General features: G+C 43.5%; 1 protein-coding gene and 2 non-coding genes across 3 annotated transcripts; 2 read left to right on the forward strand and 1 right to left on the reverse strand.

Annotated features, from left to right (window-relative positions):
- Positions 1 to 1080: 1080 nt before the first annotated feature.
- Positions 1081 to 14890, reverse strand: LOC106598505 (NACHT, LRR and PYD domains-containing protein 3). The gene is made up of 9 exons (XM_045712615.1): positions 14804 to 14890; positions 7533 to 7762; positions 7111 to 7277; positions 5185 to 6982; positions 4928 to 5101; positions 4675 to 4848; positions 2635 to 2808; positions 1769 to 1815; positions 1081 to 1640 (listed from the first exon to the last, which is right to left on the reverse strand). The coding sequence occupies exons 2-9, from the start codon at positions 7733 to 7735 to the stop codon at positions 1081 to 1083; spliced, it is 3297 nt and encodes a 1098-aa protein (XP_045568571.1). The 5' UTR covers positions 7736 to 7762; positions 14804 to 14890.
- Positions 14891 to 17927: 3037 nt separating this feature from the next.
- On the forward strand, positions 17928 to 18091 carry LOC123733200 (U1 spliceosomal RNA). The gene has a single exon (XR_006763656.1). It is a non-coding gene; the product is annotated as a U1 spliceosomal RNA (small nuclear RNA).
- A 3286-nt stretch (positions 18092 to 21377) lies between these two features.
- On the forward strand, positions 21378 to 21541 carry LOC123733199 (U1 spliceosomal RNA). The gene has a single exon (XR_006763655.1). It is a non-coding gene; the product is annotated as a U1 spliceosomal RNA (small nuclear RNA).
- Positions 21542 to 24407: the final 2866 nt, after the last annotated feature.

Raw genomic sequence — 24407 nt, forward strand, 5'->3', positions numbered from 1 at the left:
TGTGTAGCTCAGTTGGAAGAGCATGGTGCTTGCAATGTTAGGGTTGTGGGTTCGATTCCCACCGGGGAAGAGCATGGTGCTTGCAATGTTAGGGTTGAGGGTTCGATTCCCACCGGGGAAGAGCATATGCTAAATTATGTAAATGTGACATAACCCTCTATGTCAACTTTGATCAAATCAATACTGATGGTGACATTACATGTGACATTGCATATCTTGAGGAAAGCCCCTAGAGATGTGAAGTCACCAGGTATCATCAGTTACATACCCCCCCTAGAGATGTGAAGTACATTTTACATTTTTTTTTTTTTTACATTTTAGTCATTTAGCAGACGCTCTTATCCAGAGCGACTTACAGTAGTGAATGCATACATTTCATACATTTTTTTTCCTGTGTTGGCCCCCCGTGGGAATCGAACCCACAACCCTGGCGTTGCAAACACCATGCTCTACCAACTGAGCTACAGAGAAGTCACCAGGTATCATGAGTTACATACCCCCCTAGAGATGTGAAGTCACCAGGTATCATGAGTTACACACACTCTACCCCCCTCAAAACACTGGACTGCGCTTGTGACACAAAATTGAGACTGACATGACAGTGAGGCTGTCCTATTCAACAGGTTCTGATGCCCTCTAGTGGTTAGAGAGATAATGACATTAGAGGAAACATCTAAATGAAAGCATTAAAACACACCACTACTACTAATCTAACTGTCTGTAGGTCCAACAGAACACATTAAAACACACCACTACTACTAATCTAACTGTCTGTAGGTCCAACAGAACACATTAAAACACACCACTACTACTAATCTAACTGTCTGTAGGTCCAACAGAACACATTAAAACACACCACTACTACTAATCTAACTGTCTGTAGGTCCAACAGAACACATTAAAACACACCACTACTACTAATCTAACTGTCTGTAGGTCCAACAGAACACATGAAAACACACCACTACTACTAATGTAACTGTCTGTAGGTCCAACAGAACACATGAAAACACACCACTACTAATGTAATTGTAGAAATGATTCCAGAGGAAAACAAATGATGAAACATTGCTATATGACTCACCTCTGAATGTGTTGGTCATCTATCTGACACAGGGTCACTGAGGTCTCTGAGAAGAAGGAAACCCCAAACCCAGGATAGAGGGGTTCAGTAAATGTGGTGTGTTCTGTGTAAAGGTGTGTCAGTGTACCAGAGGAGGACACACTATAGAAGGACAAAGTACCAGCTGGCCAGTCCAGATACACTCCAACTCTGTTAGAATCAGGACCAGAGATGGATCTACTGACTCCAGGATGGTTAAAGTGATAACCACAGTGAGAGCAGACTAAACTCCAGGACTTCCTATTGCCTCCAATCTTACTGTCGTCCTCCCATCCATTCCTCTTCATTCCTTTGTACACCACACCAATGTCAGCCATGCTACCATCCCTCTCCACCTCCCAGTAATAACGACATCCAGATAAGCCTTCTCTGCAGAGAACTTGGGGACTACAGTCAAATCTGTCTGGATGGTCTTCATAATGCTGATCCTCCACCACACATGTCACCTTCCTGTTCCCCTCAGACAGTATCAGGTTTGGGTTTGCTGTATTTGGGTCCAGGGTGAGATGACAGGCATCTGTAGACAAAAGGAGAGTTTAATCAAACCACATCTTGATATAAAATGTTGTTTTGTAGATACAGAACAAGTATTGATTAGTTACTATAGTTCTGAATATGCAGTTAATTAGGATTGAAGAGACTTACATTTCTTCAGCCCTGATTTCAGCCTGCACTCTCCACCATGATCCACACTGTAGGAGAAACAGGTTATTGACTGACAAAGACCTAATAAAGCAGTCAACATTTAAACCATATTGTTGTGTTCTGGTGCACTATCCAAGTTCATTACTAGAGACATACAGGTATTCTATCCTACCTACTGCATACAGAACAGAGTACAATTCATTACTAGAGACATACAGGTATTCTATCCTACCTAGTGCACACAGAACAGAGTACAATTCATTACTAGAGACATACAGGTATTCTATCCTACCTACTGCATACAGAACGGAGTACAATTCATTACTAGAGACATGTAGGTATTCTATCCTACCTACTGCATACAGAACGGAGTACAATTCATTACTAGAGACATACAGGTATTCTATCATACCTACTGCATACAGAACAGAGTACAATTCATTACTAGAGACATACAGGTATTCTATCCTACCTACTGCATACAGAACGGAGTACAATTCATTACTAGAGACATGTAGGTATTCTATCCTACCTACTGCATACAGAACAGAGTACAATTCATTACTAGAGACATACAGGTATTCTATCCTACCTACTGCATACAGAACAGAGTACAATTCATTATTAGAGACATACAGGTATTCTATCCTACCTACTGCATTCAGAACGGAGTACAGCTCCACCAGGATATCAGAGATGCAGAAGAAGAGTATTCATGTGGTGATGATGTATGCTGTGTTGGAGTGCTAAGCCTGCTGGATAAACTTCCCCTTAAATCTACCATCATGTCCTCATGTTACTGACCCTACTACACTACATATGACACAACCACTGCTCACACTATTAGGACATCTATTGTGACTTACTTCAGCTTCATCAGTTTATATGTGGGATCCACCAGAGCAGCTGAAAGCAGTCCCCCTGCAGAGTCTCCTGGGTGATTGTAGCTCAGGTCCAGCTCTTTCAGGTGGGAGGGGTTTGACCTCAGAGCTGAAGACAGAGCTGCACAGCCCTCCTCTGTGACCAGACAGCCAGACAGCCTACAGAGAGACACACAACAGCTGTCTAGGTTGATGTACTGGTGTCAATCATCTTGTAGGACACCAATACATTTGTCCATGACACAAACAATGTCATGAAACATCAGATTTTCAGAGTATTTGTTTTACTAAGCTCAGTACAGCTTCTACCCCCAAGCCATCAGACTGCTGAACAATTAGCCAAATGGCCACCTGGACTATTTACATTGACACCCCCCCTTTTGTTTTTACACTGCTGCTACTCGCTGTTTATTATTTATCACTTTACCCCCAAATGACCTCGACTAACCTGTACCCCCCACACATTGACTAGGTACCGGTACCCCTGTATATAGCCTCATTACTAACCTGTACCCCCACACATTGACTCGGTACCAGTACCCCCTGTATATAGCCTCATTACTAACCTGTACCTCCACACATTGACTCGGTACCGGTACCCCCTGTATATAGCCTCATTACTAACCTGTACCCCCACACATTGACTCGGTACCGGTACCCCCTGTATATAGCCTCATTACTAACCTGTACCCCCACACATTGACTCGGTACCGGTACCCCTGTATATAGCCTCATTACTAACCTGTACCCCCACACATTGACTCGGTACCGGTACCCCTGTATATAGCCTCATTACTAACCTGTACCCCCACACATTGACTCGGTACCAGTACCCCCTGTATATAGCCTCATTACTAACCTGTACCTCCACACATTGACTCGGTACCGGTACCCCCTGTATATAGCCTCATTACTAACCTGTACCCCCACACATTGACTAGGTACCAGTACCCCCTGTATATAGCCTCATTACTAACCTGTACCCCCACACATTGACTCGGTACCAGTACCCCCTGTATATAGCCTCATTACTAACCTGTACCCCCACACATTGACTCGGTACCAGTATCCCCTGTATATAGCCTCATTACTAACCTGTACCCCCACACATTGACTAGGTACCGGTACCCCCTGTATATAGCCTCATTACTAACCTGTACCCCCACACATTGACTAGGTACCGGTACCCCCTGTATATAGCCTCATTACTAACCTGTACCCCCACACATTGACTAGGTACCAGTATCCCCTGTATATAGCCTCATTATTGTTATGTCATTTTATTGTTTTACTTTTTATTTCGTAAATATTGTCTTAACTATTTATTGAACTGCATTGTTGGTTAAGGGCTTGTAAGTAAGCATTTCACTGTAAGGTCTACACCTGTTGTATTCGGCGCATATGACAAATAAAATTGGATTTGAGTACCAACCTGACTGAAACAGCTGTACTTACCTCAGTGTGTGTAGTTTACAGTCTGGATCCTCCAGTCCAGCAGACAGCAGTGTAACTCAGCTCAGTACCGACCTGACTGAAACAGCTGTACTTACCCCAGTGTGTGTAGTTTACAGTCTGGATCCTCCAGGCCAGCAGACAGCAGTGTAACTCAGCTCAGTACCGACCTGACTGAAACAGCTGTACTTACCCCAGTGTGTGTAGTTTACAGTCTGGATCCTCCAGTCCAGCAGACAGCAGTGTAACTCAGCTCAGTACAGACCTGACTGAAACAGCTGTACTTACCCCAGTGTGTGTAGTTTACAGTCTGGATCCTCCAGTCCAGCAGACAGCAGTGTAACTCAGCTCAGTACTGACCTGACTGAAACAGCTGTACTTACCCCAGTGTGTGTAGTTTACAGTCTGGATCCTCCAGTCCAGCAGACAGCAGTGTAACTCAGCTCAGTACAGACCTGACTGAAACAGCTGTACTTACCCCAGTGTGTGTAGTTTACAGTCTGGATCCTCCAGTCCAGCAGACAGCAGTGTAACTCAGCTCAGTACAGACCTGACTGAAACAGCTGTACTTACCCCAGTGTGTGTAGTTTACAGTCTGGATCCTCCAGTCCAGCAGACAGCAGTGTAACTCCTGAGTCCTGCAGGTCATTGTCTCTCAGCTCCAGTTGTTTCAGTTGTGAGTTGGGTGAACTCAGGACTGAGGCCAGAACTGAACAGCAACCCTCTGTCAGACCACACTGACCTAGACTAGAGGGCAGAAGATCACATGATTAACACATGTTTAAAACATCCACATAATAACTCATACTGAAGATAGTAAGCTCACACTAGTGTCTGTATGTTGCAGAGTGGACTGGTTAGTCCAACACAGAGCAGCTCCACTCCTCTGTCTCCCAGGTCATTGTAGCTGAGGTCCAGTTCTCTCAGGGGGGAGTTTGGTGTCTGCAGAGCTGAGGCCAGAGTCTCACAGGATTTATATGTGACTTTACAGCCATTCAGTCTGCAGAGAGGAGATAATATGTTAGATATACAAATCCTTCATTATAATGATACTGTATACATCAACTCAATAACAGAACTTACAGTGCTCTCTTGCAGGTTTTCACTACCGGCAGCAACCTCTGATAACCTTCCTCTGATGTGTTGTATGTCTTCAGGTCAAACTCCTCCAGCACCTCCTCTGACATCAGTAACAGGTAGACCAGGGCTGAACATTGGTCAGGTTTTAGTCTTGTTTCTGAAAGAGTTCCTGATCGCAGGGAGGTCTGCATGTCTTCAACTAGAGAGTTGGCACCAAGTTCATTCAGACAGTGGAACAAGTTGATGATCCTTTCTGGTGAGGATTCCTTGTCGATCTTGTCTGAAAGGTACCTGACTGTTCTCTCCACTGTTTTCTTATTGCTCTGTGTTGTACTTCCTGTCTGTGTCAGAAGGCCTCGTAACAGATTCTGATTGGACTCCAGTGAGAGACCCAGAAGGAAGCGGAGGAACAGGTCCAGGTGTCCATTCTCACTCTTCAAGGCCTCGTCCACTGCTCTCCTGTGTAAGTCAGACAACCGGATTGACTCCTTCTCTTCATCACTAGTGGGGGAGAAAACATTTTCCTTCTTGTCCAGACATGATTCTAAAGCATGCACTGCTGCTAGAAACTCCTGAATGCTCAGATGCACAAAGCTGTAGACCTTCTCTTGGTCCAGCCCAGATTCTTCTTTAAAGATCTCTGTACACAATGCTGAGTACTCTGATGCCTCTGTGACATCAAGGCCACACTCTCTCAGGTCCTCCTCATAGAAGATCAGGTTGCCCTTCTGCAGCTGTTGGAAAGCCAGCTTGGCCAGTTTCAGGATCATCTCTTTGTCTGACTGAGACAGTTCCTTTGGGTTTGTTTCTGTGGCTTTGTTGTACTTCCTGTTCTTCACAATGATTTGGATGAGAATGAAGTGTGAGTACACCTGTGTCAGAGTTTTGGGGACTTCATCCTTCTCTGCCTCTTTCAGTATCATCTCAAGGACAGTGGCTGATATCCAACAGAAGACTGGTATGTGGCACATGATGTGGAGGCTCCTTGATGTCTTCATGTTTTTGATGATATCATTGGCCAGATTCTGATCTGTGATTTTCTTCCTGAAGTACTCCTCCTTCTGTGGATCATTGAACCCTCGTACCTCTGTCACCTGGTCAACACACTCAGGAGGGATCTGATTGGCTGCTGCAGGCCTTGAGGTTATCCAGAGGAGAGCAGAGGGAAGCAGATTCCCCTTGATGAGGTTTGTCAGCAGCACGTCCACTGAGGTTGGCTTCATGACATCACAGCACTTCTCATCGTTTTTGAAGTCTAGAGGAAGTCGACACTCATCCAGACCATCAAAAATGAAAACAGTTTTGGTTTCACCATCTTCAATGCTGTCAATCTCTTTCAGCTCTGGGAAGTAGTGGGAAAGAAGTTGCATCAGACTGTATTGGTCCTTTTTCAGGTTCAGATCACGGAAAGGAAGAGGAAACATGAAATGAACGTCCTGATTTGCTTTTCCCTCTGCCCAGTCAAGGAGGACCTTCTGCACAGAGACTGTTTTTCCAATGCCAGCGATTCCTTTTGTCAGCACAGTTCTGATAGGTTTGTCTTGTCCAGGTAAAGGCTTGAAGATGTCGTTGCATTTGATTGGTGTCTCTTGTGTGGTTTGTTTCTTGGATGCCATCTCTATCTGTCTAACCTCATGTTCATTATTGAGCCCTCCACTTCCACCCTCTGTGATGTAGAGCTCTGTGTAGATGTCCTTTAACAGAGTTTGGTTTCCATGGTGTCCAATTCCTTCAGATATGTGTTGATACTTGTGTTTCAGTTTAGCCTTAATGTCTTGTTGGACTGTCAGCAGAGTTTGACCTGTAGGAAAACAATGAGAGTTGGGACTCATCAGTTAGTGTGTGTGTGTGTGTGTGTGTGTGTGTGTGTGTGTGTGTGTGTGTGTGTGTGTACCTTACTTTGTGATATTGTATGAAACACAGTCTTACTTCTGCTGACCAGAAGGTTGTATGTGATCTTTAATACATCCTCACTGTCCAAACTCTCCACTTCCTTATTGTCATCTGGTAATGGTTCCTGGCTGAAAGCAGGTGGCTGATCACTCTTCATTGATAGCAGGCTGGTTGTAGGTGACTCTGCTCTGGGCTTCTGGACACTGAACAAAACAGGGAGACAGATCACCTCATCAATATCACATCAATACCTCATCTACATCATTTCAACAACTGTATAGCTGAACTCATAGAAGTCCTGAAGTTTATTTTAAAGCTACTGTCTGCAATTCGTAAATACATTTTTGGCCTTTTAAATTAATGATTTAGTCCTATATTTATTGTAATTTGGGAACACTATTCTCTTCATTAGTTTGATATTTTTAAGCGAACTATATATTTTACAATTCATCTCTTACCTCTTAGAACTGGTGTCTTGAGTCATTTTGGAGGCAGAGGTCTCCTCTCTTTCCCCAGAGAGACTCATTTTAGAGACAGTGGTCTCCTCCTCTCTCTCCCCAGAGAGGCTCATTTTAGAGGCAGTGGTCTCCTCCTCTCTCTCCCCAGAGAGGCTCATTTTAGAGGCAGTGGTCTCCTCCTCTCTCTCCCCAGAAAGACTCATTTTAGATGTAAGTCACAGCTCACTCAGCTACAATAATAAATAACAGAACGGTCAATATTTCTGAACATTGTTGAAGAACCATTAACAACACATTTACTGTCTGAGGTCAGAGTTCAAACAGAGACTTCATGTTGCATTTAAACATACACAGTCCAATATGTTATTCATTTGATTTGATTTGACTTGGATCCCCATTAGCTGACGTCATAACAACAGCTAGTCTACACACAACTAAAAATATGTTACAGTTTAGATTGACAGACGGTAGTAGACATAAACATTTAACAAGTAGACATTAGAGACAGTTAACATAGCTGACAGGTATTTATTCTATACCAAGGGAAGCCAGGCTTCGTAAAAAAATTGACCAAGGAAAAAACATAAAATAATGTATCTTTCGTCTCTCTGTGCTTAATAATTGTCCTTCAATTCACAAGAGGCTGAATGTATCTCACAGGAGAAAGCATTCGAGCGAGCGAAACAGCGCCCCTCTGTCTCTCTACATGTAGACCATGTATCTGATGCTGTCTGGTCAGTGAAACAGCACCTCTCTGTCTCAGTATGTGTAGACCATGTATCTGATGCTGTCTGGTCAGTGAAACAGCACCTCTCTGTCTCAGTATGTGTAGACCATGTATCTGATGCTGTCTGGTCAGTGAAACAGCACCTCTCTGTCTCAGTATGTGTAGACCATGTATCTGATGCTGTCTGGACAGTGAAACAGCACCTCTCTGTCTCAGTATGTGTAGACCATGTATCTGATGCTGTCTGGACAGTGTAACAGCACCTCTCTGTCTCAGTATGTGTAGACCATGTATCTGATGCTGTCTGGTCAGTGAAACAGCACCTCTCTGTCTCAGTATGTGTAGACCATGTATCTGATGCTGTCTGGTCAGTGAAACAGCTCCTCTCTGTCTCAGTATGTGTAGACCATGTATCTGATGCTGTCTGGTCAGTGAAACAGCACCTCTCTGTCTCAGTATGTGTAGACCATGTATCTGATGCTGTCTGGTCAGTGAAACAGCACCTCTCTGTCTCAGTATGTGTAGACCATGTATCTGATGCTGTCTGGTCAGTGAAACAGCACCTCTCTGTCTCAGTATGTGTAGACCATGTATCTGATGCTGTCTGGACAGTGAAACAGCGCCCCCTCTGTCTCAGTATGTGTAGACCATGTATCTGATGCTGTCTGGACAGTGAAACAGCACCTCTCTGTCTCTCTACATGTAGACCATGTATCTGATGCTGTCTGGTCAGTGAAACAGAACCTCTCTGTCTCAGTATGTGTAGACCATGTATCTGATGCTGTCTGGTCAGTGAAACAGCACCTCTCTGTCTCAGTATGTGTAGACCATGTATCTGATGCTGTCTGGTCAGTGAAACAGCACCTCTCTGTCTCTCTACATGTAGACCATGTATCTGATGCTGTCTGGTCAGTGAAACAGAACCTCTCTGTCTCTCTACATGTAGACCATGTATCTGATGCTGTCTGGTCAGTGAAACAGAACCTCTCTGTCTCAGTATGTGTAGACCATGTCTCTGATGCTGTCTGGACAGTGAAACAGCGCCCCTCTGTCTCAGTATGTGTAGACCATGTATCTGATGCTGTCTGGTCAGTGAAACAGAACCTCTCTGTCTCAGTATGTGTAGACCATGTATCTGATGCTGTCTGGACAGTGAAACAGCACCTCTCTGTCTCTCTACATGTAGACCATGTATCTGATGCTGTCTGGTCAGTGAAACAGAACCTCTCTGTCTCAGTATGTGTAGACATGTATCTGATGCTGTCTGGTCAGTGAAACAGCACCTCTCTGTCTCAGTATGTGTAGACCATGTCTCTGATGCTGTCTGGTCAGTGAAACAGCACCTCTCTGTCTCTCTACATGTAGACCATGTATCTGATGCTGTCTGGTCAGTGAAACAGAACCTCTCTGTCTCAGTATGTGTAGACCATGTATCTGATGCTGTCTGGTCAGTGAAACAGCACCTCTCTGTCTCAGTATGTGTAGACCATGTATCTGATGCTGTCTGGTCAGTGAAACAGCACCTCTCTGTCTCTCTACATGTAGACCATGTATCTGATGCTGTCTGGTCAGTGAAACAGAACCTCTCTGTCTCAGTATGTGTAGACCATGTATCTGATGCTGTCTGGACAGTGAAACAGCACCTCTCTGTCTCAGTATGTGTAGACCATGTATCTGATGCTGTCTGGACAGTGAAACAGCACCTCTCTGTCTCAGTATGTGTAGACCATGTATCTGATGCTGTCTGGTCAGTGAAACAGCACCTCTCTGTCTCAGTATGTGTAGACCATGTCTCTGATGCTGTCTGGTCAGTGAAACAGCACCTCTCTGTCTCAGTATGTGTAGACCATGTATCTGATGCTGTCTGGTCAGTGAAACAGCACCTCTCTGTCTCAGTATGTGTAGACCATGTATCTGATGCTGTCTGGACAGTGAAACAGCACCTCTCTGTCTCTCTACATGTAGACCATGTATCTGATGCTGTCTGGACAGTGAAACAGCTCCTCTCTGTCTCAGTATGTGTAGACCATGTCTCTGATGCTGTCTGGTCAGTGAAACAGCACCTCTCTGTCTCAGTATGTGTAGACCATGTATCTGATGCTGTCTGGACAGTGAAACAGCTCCTCTCTGTCTCAGTATGTGTAGACCATGTATCTGATGCTGTCTGGACAGTGAAACAGCTCCTCTCTGTCTCAGTATGTGTAGACCATGTATCTGATGCTGTCTGGTCCAAACCAGTATGACAATGTTGCCTGTAGCATTGAAGGCAAAGGGAAGCCAGAGAGAATATGTCCCTTGATAAAAAAAAAGTATTAGAAATTAGCCAATCATCGTTGAGCTAAACTGAGCGAGCTAAACTGTGATTGGTCCTGGCGCACCAAAAAAAGTGTCAAGGTAGACCCGTTTGGATTTTGGCGTCACTCCTATCAAATCCTATTCATACGTCATTGACAGAAACAACTTGAATTGTTTTATCTCGTTGTCTTGTGGTGGCTAGCTAGTGTAAACTGGTCCTTTCCTAAATTAGACATGGATGGAGATGGGGATTTGGACTTGTGGTTTTATTTAATTCTCCATACTGGCTAATGATTATAACGGTGATTCTGATCCAACCATTAATTCATACATTGTTGTGCTCCTGGCCTGAGAGGATGGAAGTTCAACATGTAGCTAGATGTAGAAGGCTAATGTTTACTAGCTAACGTTGCCCATGAATGGAAGTTAGGCTAACGAGCATTTTAGACACGTAGTTTAGGACAACAGAAAATAAAAGCATGTACTGTATGACAGTGATAGACCGTGTACTGTATAACAGAGTGATAGACTGTGTACTGTATAACAGAGTGATAGACTGTGTACTGTATAACAGAGTGATAGACTGTGTACTGTATAACAGTGATAGACAGTGTACTGTATAACAGAGTGATAGACTGTGTACTGTATAACAGAGTGATAGACTGTGTACTGTATAACAGAGTGATAGACTGTGTACTGTATAACAGTGATAGACAGTGTACTGTATAACAGAGTGATAGACTGTGTACTGTATAACAGAGTGATAGACTGTGTACTGTATAACAGAGTGATAGACTGTGTACTGTATAACAGAGTGATAGACTGTGTACTGTATAACAGAGTGATAGACCGTGTACTGTATAACAGAGTGATAGACTGTGTACTGTATAACAGAGTGATAGACCGTGTACTGTATGACAGAGTGATAGACCGTGTACTGTATAACAGTGTACTGTATAACAGAGTGATAGACTGTGTACTGTATAACAGTGATAGACAGTGTACTGTATAACAGAGTGATAGACAGTGTACTGTATAACAGAGTGATAGACCGTGTACTGTATGACAGAGTGATAGACTGTGTACTGTATAACAGTGATAGACAGTGTACTGTATAACAGAGTGATAGACCGTGTACTGTATGACAGAGTGATAGACTGTGTACTGTATAACAGTGATAGACCGTGTACTGTATAACAGAGTGATAGACTGTGTACTGTATAACAGAGTGATAGACTGTGTACTGTATAACAGAGTGGTAGACTGTGTACTGTATAACAGTGATAGACTGTGTACTGTATAACAGAGTGATAGACCGTGTACTGTATAACAGAGTGATAGACTGTGTACTGTATAACAGAGTGATAGACTGTGTACTGTATAACAGAGTGATAGACTGTGTACTGTATAACAGTGATAGACCGTGTACTGTATAACAGAGTGATAGACTGTGTACTGTATAACAGAGTGATAGACTGTGTACTGTATAACAGTGATAGACAGTGTACTGTATAACAGAGTGGTAGACAGTGTACTGTATAACAGAGTGATAGACAGTGTACTGTATAACAGAGTGATAGACAGTGTACTGTATAACAGTGTACTGTATAACAGAGTGATAGACAGTGTACTGTATAACAGAGTGGTAGACAGTGTACTGTATAACAGAGTGATAGACAGTGTACTGTATAACAGAGTGATAGACTGTGTACTGTATAACAGAGTGATAGACTGTGTACTGTATAACAGAGTGATAGACCGTGTACTGTATAACAGTGTACTGTATAACAGAGTGATAGACTGTGTACTGTATAACAGAGTGATAGACTGTGTACTGTATAACAGTGATAGACAGTGTACTGTATAACAGAGTGATAGACTGTGTACTGTATAACAGAGTGATAGACTGTGTACTGTATGACAGAGTGATAGACAGTGTACTGTATAACAGTGATAGACAGTGTACTGTATAACAGTGATAGACTGTGTACTGTATAACAGAGTGATAGACTGTGTACTGTATAACAGAGTGATAGACTGTGTACTGTATAACAGTGATAGACAGTGTACTGTATAACAGAGTGATAGACTGTGTACTGCATAACAGAGTGATAGACTGTGTACTGTATAACAGAGTGATAGACTGTGTACTGTATAACAGAGTGATAGACTGTGTACTGTATAACAGAGTGATAGACTGTGTACTGTATAACAGAGTGATAGACTGTGTACTGTATAACAGAGTGATAGACTGTGTACTGTATAACAGAGTGATAGACTGTGTACTGTATAACAGTGATAGACAGTGTACTGTATAACAGTGATAGACAGTGTACTGTATAACAGAGTGGTAGACCGTTTTGTCAACATGACAGAGAGGAGGATGTCATTGGTGTTTCTCTACAAGTAGGGTGAGTCAACATGTTTTTACTACATGTATGAACACGCACAGACATCAGTACCATGAACCATTCTTTACAACGTGCAGTAACTCTCTGTGGTTCTAAATCAATAGTTGTTTAGTAGTCAGAAAATGTCAGACACACGACCTTGCTTGACCATGCTGTAGGTCATGTCTGTAGGTCTGTAGGTCTGTAGGTCATGTCTGTTACATGTAATATGCTGTGTGGATTTAACCGGACAGATGTTGCTTTCCGGTTTTGTGGTGGTTGAATTTATTCTGCCACTGTGTCTTCTTATTGTCTCGGCCTTTAGGCCCATAGTCTATCTCACGGTTGAAAGACGTGAATTAACAGTGATTTTACCCCCCACCGCTACTGGTGTGCCCTCATAATAGGTGTGGATGCAATTTTAACACCCGCACTTTAACATGCCAAGTTGATGTATGCTTCAGAATGTTTTAATTATAGGCTATGTCCGGGCTTTTCTCCGTTTTATTTTACAATTTGTATAATGTCATTAAATACCAGCCACTATCGAGAACCACGGTCAGTAATACCGACATACATTTATAACTGTCACTTGAGTTTTCGTTTTCTTCAAATTGTATCTTACATTTTGCATCATTCCATTCTGTTCACCTTTCTTTCCTCTGTCAAGTCAGTGTAAGTTGTTCCTGAGTGTCGTTAGCATTAGAATGTGGGCCTGTTTGAATCGTTATGGATCTCAGACCCCACGGAGCAGGTTAAACCTGTAGCCCGGGGCTCGGTTCACGACGACTGGACCGTTGTTATACAGTTCCATGATTAGTGAGAATTAGGGTAGATGTATAGGACACCTCCCTATTCAACCTCTATTGTACACTTTTTAACACCTTCCAATGTTTCATGGATTCAACTTGAATATGACAACTTTCAGGATGAATCAAACCGCTGTATTTATTATTTATCAATATATTTCCTGCGAAAACGCTGTTGAATGAAAACTCCACCAGAAAATCTGTTGCCCAGCAAGTGGGTGTTTTCAGCGGTTAAATTACATTTATTCAGCGCACGCGAGGGAGCCACGCCTGCAAAGACCCGTTATTCAACTTAATAAGGTAGGTCTGAATATAAACTGATGACAAGTACGTAGGAAAGGCGTGTATACGAAAGGCGTGTATACGAAAGGCGTCATTTCATAAGTTGGAATAGTGCCCTTAGTGAATACACCCATGCACTGCTTGAGTTAACATGAGGTGCGATCAGTTTCTCTCGCCCGTTGTACCGGGGCTTGTATTCAGAAGAAAGGTGTTCTGACAACGATTAAACCAGTGGGTAAAATTACGCAACGGTGCGCCGGCCAACTTATATCGAGCGCACAGCAATGAGCAAAACGGACCACCACCTTCCTGATCCGTGTCGCAGGAAAGCATTTTCAACTTTGATTTAGCCCTACATTCAAATAGTTTCTATGACCATTGTTGCTCGTCACATTTACTTGACTGACTTGACGACACAGAGTGTTTCTATAGTGACAGCTTTACATAATTCCGATGCACATCTTCTAACGCAGTTTCGTCATGCGGATAATAATCACGATAATGTGCTGTCAGTCGCCTTTACCAATAATACTCTACCTCATATCTCTGTAGCCTATAACATCACATTGGATCATATTGATTAGGCTAATCAATATCAATCAACACCAATGTAAATAAGACTAAACTTATCATTTTGGAAAGTTGAAATCAGTATTGTATTAACTTTACAATTCTTCAATGTCTTTCCCTTAAATCATCTGTCTCTCTATGAAAGCCTAACTTCTCCACAACACTTTTCTACATTAAATTATAAAGAACGTTACAAACCTCTGATGTTTTTGTCTTCTACCTGTAAAGTCCATTTCTTCCTCTTGTTCCTTAAACACGGACTTTCTGTGTTGGGACATGAAGTGGAGAGGGGAGGAGGTAGAGGTAGAGCGGAGGAGGGAGAGATAGAGGGAGGGAAGGAGAGAGGGATAGGTGGAGAGAGGGAGGAGCGAAAGGGGGGGTGGAGGGAGGAGAGAGGTGGAGGGAGAGATAGAGGGAGGGAAGGAGAGAGGGATAGGTGGAGAGAGGGAGAGGTAGAGGGGAGGAGGGAGAGGTAGAGGGGAGGAGGGAGAGATGGAGGGAAGGAGAGAGGGATAGGTGGAGAGAGGGAGGAGAGAAAGGGGGGTGGAGGGAGGAGAGAGGTGGAGGGAGGAGAGAGGGGGTGGAGAGAGGGGAGGAGGGAGAGGTAGAGGGGAGGAGGGAGAGGTAGAGGGGAGGAGGGAGAGGTAGAGGGGAGGAGGGAGAGATAGAGGGAGGGAAGGAGAGAGGGATAGGTGGAGAGAGGGAGGAGAGAAAGGGGGGTGGAGGGAGGAGAGAGGTGGAGGGAGGAGAGAGGGGGTGGAGAGAGGGGAGGAGGGAGAGGTAGAGGGGAGGAGGGAGAGGTAGAGGGGAGGAGGGAGAGGTAGAGGGGAGGAGGGAGAGATAGAGGGAGGGAAGGAGAGAGGGATAGGTGGAGAGAGGGAGGAGAGAAAGGGGGGTGGAGGGAGGAGAGAGGTGGAGGGAGGAGAGAGGGGGTGGAGAGAGGGGAGGAGGGAGAGGTAGAGGGGAAGAGGTAGAGGGGAGGAGGGAGAGGTAGAGGGGAGGAGGGAGAGATAGATGGGAGGAGGGAGAGATAGAGGGGAGGAGGTAGAGGTAGAGGGGAGGAGGGAGAGGTAGAGGGAGGGAAGGAGAGAGGGATAGGTGGAGAGGGAGGAGAGAAAGGGGGGTGGAGGGAGGAGAGAGGTGGAGGGAGGAGAGAGGGGGTGGAGAGAGGGGAGGAGGGAGAGGTAGAGGGGAGGAGGGAGAGAGGGATAGGTGGAGAGAGGGAGGAGAGAAAGGGGGGTGGAGGGAGGAGAGAGGTGGAGGGAGGAGAGAGGGATAGGTGGAGAGAGGGAAGAGAGAAAGGGAGAGGTGGAGGGAAGGAGGGAGAAGAAGAGAGAGGGAGGAGAAAGGGGGGTGGGGGGAGGGAGGGAGAGGTGTACAGATCAACAGTACAGATCAACTCTCTGGTACACCTATCATTTATTTTGTGTTGTTTACACTGTACCAAGCAATCAGGAACAATATATATATATTGGTACCATATCTATATATAGTAGCCTACAGCACTTGTTTGTCACATCGCCGCAGTGCTGGCTCCTTCCTATGAGCTCAAGTCACATGCCTTCTATACGTCTGACATCATCTGCCTTTGTCTCCTGAGCAACCAGTCCGCTAAACATTCCACCATTTAAGTTGAATTGTTTACTTGCGATCTCTGCATATTGGCACATATATTAGGCTGCAGTTGTTCAGAGTTTACCAATGAATGTGATTATAATAGTCTATTAGGGAGGAGTGAAGGAGACAACTGGCGCCATTCAAACAGGCCCTCGTCTTTTCTACACTGCGTGCAAGTTTGAGCCTGGCCCTAATCAATCGTCAACCCCTGAGAAGGACAACTTTAACAACTTATCTTGTAAATATATTGTTTTATCTTTTTTGATAGACGCGGAAAAGCAAAACACATTTATCCACTTGTAAATTATTCTGAATAAATGTAATACATTATAATTATTACTGGACCACACAAAATATCCACCATTGATTAGTGATAAACCTGTGTTTTGAGCCCTGAATGCTGATTTAATTGTCGTGGGGAACCTGTAAGATCCTCCATATCCATTAGTCTTTTCTATAACTTACTGTGTTTATTTTGGTGTTAAGAGCTGCAGTCTAGAAATGGAACAGCAAGACCACTGACCATGATGTTCAGAGAGCTGTGGCAGACCACCTCAAGCTCCTGGTAGAGCCGGAAGTGGTGGTTTCCAAGTCTCCACAACAACGGCGCTGTTGCTAACGCAGCGAAATACATCTATCATTTTGATGGATAATTATTCAATTAATTATATTTATTTGAACTTAACTGTATTTTGTTTATTATCATTGTTTTATATCGTGTTCTTTGACTGAATGTTTTGTGCAAATACTAGAGTAATGTAATGAGTAGTGTGATTGTTCATTTAAAAAAATGACAGACCATTTTGTGGTTACTGCCTCCACGTGTATAGGTTACAAGTACACTGAAATTATGTTATTTGCAAGTCGTTTAAACAACGACCTGAAAAATACATGATTTCAACTTTCACTTTCAACCAAAACGGGCCGTAGACGGACGTCTTTTCAACTTTCAACCAAAACCGAATGTATATTAGCCGTCGGGCATAGTCGTCTTTTTAAGGACAGTTTGCTGTGTGGGACTTTTCTACTGTATCTTAGTCCGTTCAGATCTGACATCGCTCATCCATATTTATATAGTCTAAATTCATTCCTACTGAAATTTGTGTGTATTGAGTAAATGTTGTGTAATTTGTTACATATTACTGCACTGTCAGAGCTAGAAGCACTTCGCTATACCCGCAATAACGTCTGATAATCACGTGAAAGTGACCAATAAGATTTGATTTGCAGTAGTCGGCGACTGTTTCTCCTTTATATCTGGGGTCGTATGCCACCCTGTGGTCGATGGTGGAATCATATTTTACTGAGGAGCAGAAAACAAGCGTGATGAAACTATTCCTACAATGTCTGGAACGCTACAAAACACCAGAAATAGTTGGTGTCTTTCGGTTGGCTGTGTGAGCACGAATGTGATTTCAGCATTTTGGTACATCGCCTACTTGTGTGTAATCAGACGGACATTTAGACAAAAAGTTCAATGTGTGTATAATTTCTACCGTGTTGCATGATGGGAAAATAGTCAGACAGTGATATAATATAATAAAACAAAGTGCATCGCTTTTCCACCGCTTTGTCCGCAACTGTAGTAGTAAACGTTATTAGACCCTGGTCGATATGATGTGGTATTGTCAGTAGTACAAGTGGTAACCGTTAGACAAACACCTTTGTCCTGGAATGAGTCCCCCTCTACCAACGTGTACAACTCATACTTACCTGGCAAGGGAGACACCGTGATCAAGAAGGCGGTTCACCCAGGGCGAGGCTCAGCCATTGCACTCCGGCTGTGCTGACCCCTGCGAATTTCCCAAATGTGGAAATCTCGATTGCATAATTTCTGGTAGTGGGTGACTGCGTTCGCGCTCTCCCCTGATTTCTTTGTAAAAGTTAACACATTTCAGATCATATCCGTTGTCTAAATGTTTCTGTAGAGTGTTTCTGCAGTCACTAGCTGCAGCGATCCGAACGGTTGTGTGTGTGCTTTGGGGACCTTTAACAGAATGTGACTGGCAGAACGGATGTTGTATGTGGAGAATGAGGGCTGCAGTAGGTATCTCAGATAGGGAGGTGTGAGGCCTAAAAGGGTTTTATAAATAAGCATCAACCAGTGTGAACTAAGGCCTTATAGATACATTTTGTCTTCTGATAGCGGGGTGAACAGGCAGTGGCTCGGGTGGTTGTTGTCCTTGATGATCTTTTTGGCCTTCCTGTGACATCAGGTGCTGTAGGTGTCCTGGAGGGTGGGTAGTTTGCCCCCTGGCATTGGGTAGACAACACCACCCTCTGAAGAGCCATGCTGTTGCGGGCACTGCAGTTGCCATACCAGGCAGTGAAACAGCCCGATATGATGCTTTCGATTGTGCATCTGTAAAAGTTAGAGGGTTTTAGGTGACAAGCCAAATTTCTTTAGCCTCCTGAGTTTGAAGAGGCTCTGTTGCGCCTTCTTCACCACGCTGGTAGTGAAATGAGTAGAGACCACCCCCCAGGCAGAGGCCAAGGTAGCCACGGAAGCCCTGGGGTGGTACAGAAGAAAGGGGGCCTCGACCCCAAACGAAGAGTCCCCCACAACACCCAAGGTCCCGGCGGCCACGGCCTGACAGCGCTGCTGTGCCTAGGGCGATGCGCCTCGGGGAGGGATCTCCTCTGGGCCCCGAAAGACTGGACGGTTATTGATTCGGAAGAGCAGGAGGGGGCGAGCTTGATAAGGACTCACCCTGTTCCTGTACAAAGGACCGAAGACAGCTTTTTAACAGTCACTTTTTAACATGTTTTCATGTCTTAAAAATATTTTACTTTTGTTAACTTCTTATGGGCAGTAGCTTCCCACCTGGCCAACATCCGGTGAAATTGCAGAGCGCGAAACTCAAAAATACTAAATTCAAATATTTAACATTCTTGAAAATACATGTGTTATACATCAAAATAAAGTTTATCTTGTTAATCCAGCCGCTGTGTCAGATTTCAAAAAGGCTTTACGGCGAAAGCACACCATGCGATTATCTGAGGACAGTGCCACGCATACAAACACATGAAAATCATTTTTCAACCAGGCAGGTGCGACACAAAAGTCAGAAATAGCGATATAATTTACTTTTTAAGGTATAGGGGGCAGTATTTTCATTTTCGGATGAAAAGCGTGCTCAGAGTAAACTGCCAAATACTCGGGCCCAGAGTCAAATATTTGCAAATTATTAGGAGATTTGGATAGAAACATCACAAATGGTCCTTTCGTTCGATAATGTCTTTCTTTATGTCCCAAAAAGTCAAATTATTTGGCGCGTTTGATTCAGAAATACACCGGTTTCAACTCGCCCAACATGCCTACAAAGTATCTAATAAGTTACCTGTAAACTTGGGTCAAACATTTCAAACAACGTTCCTAATCCAACCTCAGGTACCCTACAACGTAAATAATCGATAAAATTTAAGACAGAATAAACTGTTTCTAATACCGGATAAAAACAACGTGGAGTGCGCTCCCTGTTCACACGCACCAAAACAGTGGAATCCACCTGGAGTGACACTTACAATGAATAGGACTACTTCTTCATTTCTTAAAAGAAAAACGGGGTTCCGTGGCTACCATGGCCACTGCCTGGGGGATGGTCTCTACTCGTTTCGCTACCAGCGTGGTGAAGAAGGCGCAACAGAGCCTCTTCAAACTCAGGAGGCTAAAGAAAATTGGCTTGTCACCTAAAACCCTCAAACTTTTACAGATGCACAATCGAAAGCATCATGTCGGGCTGTATCACTTCCTGGGACGGCAGGGTAGCCTAGTGGTTAGAGAGTTGGGCCAGTAACCGAAAGGTTGCAAGTTCAAATCCCTGAGCTGACAAGGTACAAATCTGTTATTCTGCCCCTGAACAAGGCAGTTAACCCGCTGTTCCTAGGCTGTCATTGAAAATAAGAATTTGTTCTTAACAGACTTGCCTAGTTAAATAAAGACAAAAAAAAAACATTGAACATTTTCTAAAGACTGTTGACGTCTAGTGGAAGCCATAGGAACTGCAACCAGGTTCCTAATAATAAGGGTATCCCAGAGAAAACATTGGAAAATCCTATGACCTCAATATTTTCCCCCCTGGATGGTTTGTCCCCGGGGTTTCACCTGCCAAATCTGTTCTGTTATACTCACAGACATTATTAGAAACTTTAGAGTCTATCCAAATCTACCAATTATATGCATATCCTAGCATCTGGGCCTGAGTAACAGGCAGTTTACTTTGGTCACGCTTTTCATCCGGATGTCAAAATACTGCCCCCTACCCAAGAGAGGATAACCCACTTTGACATGATAACCTTGCAACCTTTACTCTTATGAGCAGTTCTCCTCTCAGCAGCATCTTGTGGTGCATAATATCTCACTAGCAGGTAAAGGGTAGGGAATAAAGTTGAGATGCTAATGCGTATTTTGACTGAGTGACAGCAAATGTGGCTGTCCCCCCCGCGCGCGCGCGCACACACACACACACACACACACACACACACACACACACCTCAGCGCGCTGCTCATAATCACCAGGTTTGTTTTTGCAGTGAGAATTTACAGGAAGTTATTTCGCCAACATCTATTTAGGCATATTAAAACGACTATCAACTGTCAAGTTACAGATACAATTACAAATACGAGTATGTCCATGTGAGCACACCCCGAGTAGCTGCTATGTCTTGTTGTTGATGAAGTAGTCGGCGACTGTTTCTCCTCCGTATCTGGGGTCGTATGCCACCCTGTGGTCGATGGTGGAATCATATTTTACTGAGGAGCAGAAAACAAGCGTGATGAAACTATTCCTACAATGTCTGGAACGCTACAAAACACCAGAAATAGTTGGTGTCTTTCGGTTGGCTGTGTGAGCACGAATGTGATTTCAGCATTTTGGTACATCGCCTACTTGTGTGTAATCAGACGGACATTTAGACAAACAGTTCAATGTATATAGAATGTCTACCGTGTTGCATGATGGGAAAATAGTCGGACAGCGATATAATATAATAAAACAAAGTGCATCGCTTTTCCACCGCTTTGTCCGCAACTGTAGTAGTAAACGTTATTAGACCCTGGTCGATATGATGTTGTATTGTCAGTAGTACAAGTGGTAACCGTTAGACAAACACCTTTGTCCTGGAATGAGTGCCCCTCTACCAACGTGTACAACTCATACTTACCTGGCAAGGGAGACACCGTGATCAAGAAGGCGGTTCACCCAGGGCGAGGCTCAGCCATTGCACTCCGGCTGTGCTGACCCCTGCGAATTTCCCAAATGTGGAAATCTCGATTGCATAATTTCTGGTAGTGGGGGACTGCGTTCGCGCTCTCCCCTGATCTTGATGTAAAAGTAATACTCAGAGTTATAATTCATGAGTTCTACTGAGTTTTCGTCGAAAAATAGTTTTATTTACATATCAGGTGAATGGTGTTAGAATGTAAGATAAGTTTAGTAGGGACCTGAAACAGTTATTTTGGCTTTTAAAAACCCCAATGTTTGAGATCTGTTATTGTAGCACTGGTGATTATGCCTGTCAATGCAACCACACGTTGATAAAGCATTTACAATCATCGAGAATGACACAAAAATATGTTTGAAAACATATTTCCATTGTGGTCCTCTTTAATATTTTTCTAGTCATAGTAGGCCTCGGCTCCACACAACACAATACAAAGGACAGGAGGACATTGTCATAGCGTAGAGCCTTACATGCTGACATGGAATATAAACCACCATTAGTCAGCTTTACACATTATTTAAATGAAGTTATGCTCGGCATGGAGTTACTGTGGTAGTTTGTTCCACTCAACAGCGCCGGTAAATAAAAAGTGTTCTTCCCAGATAGACTCTTCCATTTAAAACAGGCGGTATCAGAGTCTCTGGTTCTGATGCTTTATTGGTGGACAGCTGTAATATAAATTACATTATTAGATGGGTACCTGGGGGCTAATCTAATCTCACAATTCCACAACAAGAATAATAATAAATAACACACACAAATCTAAGTAAAGGGATGGAATAAGAATATATACATATAAAGATATGGATGAGCGATGACCGAGGGTGTTAATTCTAGGGCAAAAACTAAAACACGGATCTCTTGGGAGTCCCGGAGGAGAGGTTTGAAAAAGGCTGATCTAGAATAACGTGATTCAAATTAGTTCACTTTTCTAGGCCTACATCAGCTGTACAACGTGAGTGTGTGCGGCACAGGTGGCTGGTGGCACTTCAATTGGGGAGGACAGAATGAATGAAATGGTATCAAGACACATGAGACATGGTTTCCATTCCTTTCACACCATTCCAGAAATGTATATCGTCCTTCCTCCCTTCACAAAACCTCCTGTGGTGTCTGGGGGCCTAATTCACCTAGAATAATGTGATTCAAAATGTTTTCTAGGCTGCGTTTATACAGGCAGCCCAATTCTGATATTTTTACCACTAATTGGTATTTTTGACTAATCACATCAGATCTTTTCACATCAGATTTTATCTGATTGGTCAAAAGACCAATGAGTAAAGAAAAAGATTTGAATTGGGCTTCCTGTGTAGACACAGCCATGGAACTTTACAGTAATCCAGTCCACTAGATACCCAACATTTCCAACATCCATGACACCCAGGTCATTTGACAAATTCATTTCTCAATGTCGGTCTGGAGTTCTCTTCCTCACGAACTAATTAAAAGTGCAATATGTATAGAGTGACCATATTTTAGTTATCAAAAAAGAGGACATGTCCCGGAAAAAGAGTATGGTCACCCTAGTGTTGTGGAATGCAAAAACTCCCTCCGCAGCAGTAACAGCATCTTCTGTTTTACCTGCTCTCATAAAATAGTCAGTCAAATTTACCTGACGAACTCTCTCCTTTAGCTGGAAATTGTGTTTTGCGGAGCTTATGTGGGCTTCTAGGTCGCTAGCACCTTTATTTGACACTGACACGTACGTGCCAGCTTTGCAGGTCATGCATTCTGCTTCACACGGATCCCGACCAAGACGAAAACACGGGAATTTTCTCTGTAAATCGTCTCTGAATTTACATTTGCGTTTGGGCATTTTTACGCTGTTCTGGAGCCATGTGCCACTGTTGACAAGCAAGCTGCTGCTATGGCTCTTGGCTGTTGCCATGGTGAAGGTAATGATTGAGATGCAGTTTGACCAATGTTTGCGTAGGCCTACATGACCCACCAATGGTGGCGTGTGAGAAGGCGGGACCTAAAGAGAAAGGTCAAAGCAATGCAAAAACCCCAAAACGCACACAATGAATGGCGACAGTAGAAAGCAAAAGCCGAATCCCCGACATTTTGGGCGATTTAGAAATCCCGGCTGGACGCATTTTTTAGGTCCAAAAGAGGACATGTCCGGGAAAAAGAGGACGTATGGTCACCCTAAATATGTAACTTTGTGGGCGACCCGACCAAAAATTCACGTCAGTTATAGATATGTCTTCTGGTTGAAAGCAAGTCTGATGTGTGCTATTTCTCTGCTTCCCGTCCGTAAATGTAGGCATATTTTTTTACTCTCGGTTTTGTACAACAGCTTCAAACAGCTGAAAAAATATATAATTAAAAATGAGTTCTTGAAAATATATTTCAGTGGTTCAGATTCTCTCTACACTATGCATGACTTGTTTAGACGAACCATCTGAAATTTAGCAGCCATGTAATGATGGAGCTATTTCCGCATACTGCGTCTTAGACTGCAATTACCAAAATGCTTTGCGACAGGAAGTGGAAGTGAGAACGAAAACGCTCCACTTATGAGCAAGTGGCAAGTGATAAACTTGGCTTTCGCTAGCAACTTTCTTTTGTTTTATAGAATCTAAAGTGGTCAAATGTAACGTGAAGTATTATTAAAATACGCTTTAATCTTATAACCGACGTCCCGAGTCATTAGTTTAAAGATAGTTATTCTATAGCCCCTTTAAAAATGTCTCATAGTACTTTTACAGTAATCCAGTCTACCAGTCTCCCCATCCAACCTGACAGAGCTTGAGAGGATCTGCAGAGAAGAATGGGAGAAACTCCCCAAATACAGGTGTGCCGAGCTTGTAGCGTCATACCCAAGAAGACTTGAGGCTGTAATCGCTGCCAAAGGTCCATCAACAAAGTACTGAGTAAAGGGTCTGAATACTTATGCAAATGTGATGTCAGTTTTTATTTTTTATTACATTTTCTAACATTTCTAAACTGTTTTGCTTTG

The sequence above is a fragment of the Salmo salar genome, unplaced genomic scaffold, assembly GCF_905237065.1.
Source record: "Salmo salar unplaced genomic scaffold, Ssal_v3.1, whole genome shotgun sequence".
Taxonomy (NCBI): Eukaryota; Metazoa; Chordata; class Actinopteri; order Salmoniformes; family Salmonidae; genus Salmo; species Salmo salar.

Bases quoted from the DNA above. Each gene is read 5' to 3' on its own strand.
- LOC106598505 (XM_045712615.1), bottom strand. From the start codon at position 7,735: ATGAGTCTTTCTGGGGAGAGAGAGGAGGAGACCACTGCCTCTAAAATG. The intron at 4,849-4,927 runs GTGAGCTTACTA...TCTGCCCTCTAG, and splicing joins TGCAACATACAGACACTAGT to TCTAGGTCAGTGTGGTCTGA. The intron at 1,641-1,768 runs GTAAGTCTCTTC...TTTTGTCTACAG, and splicing joins GAAATCAGGGCTGAAGAAAT to ATGCCTGTCATCTCACCCTG.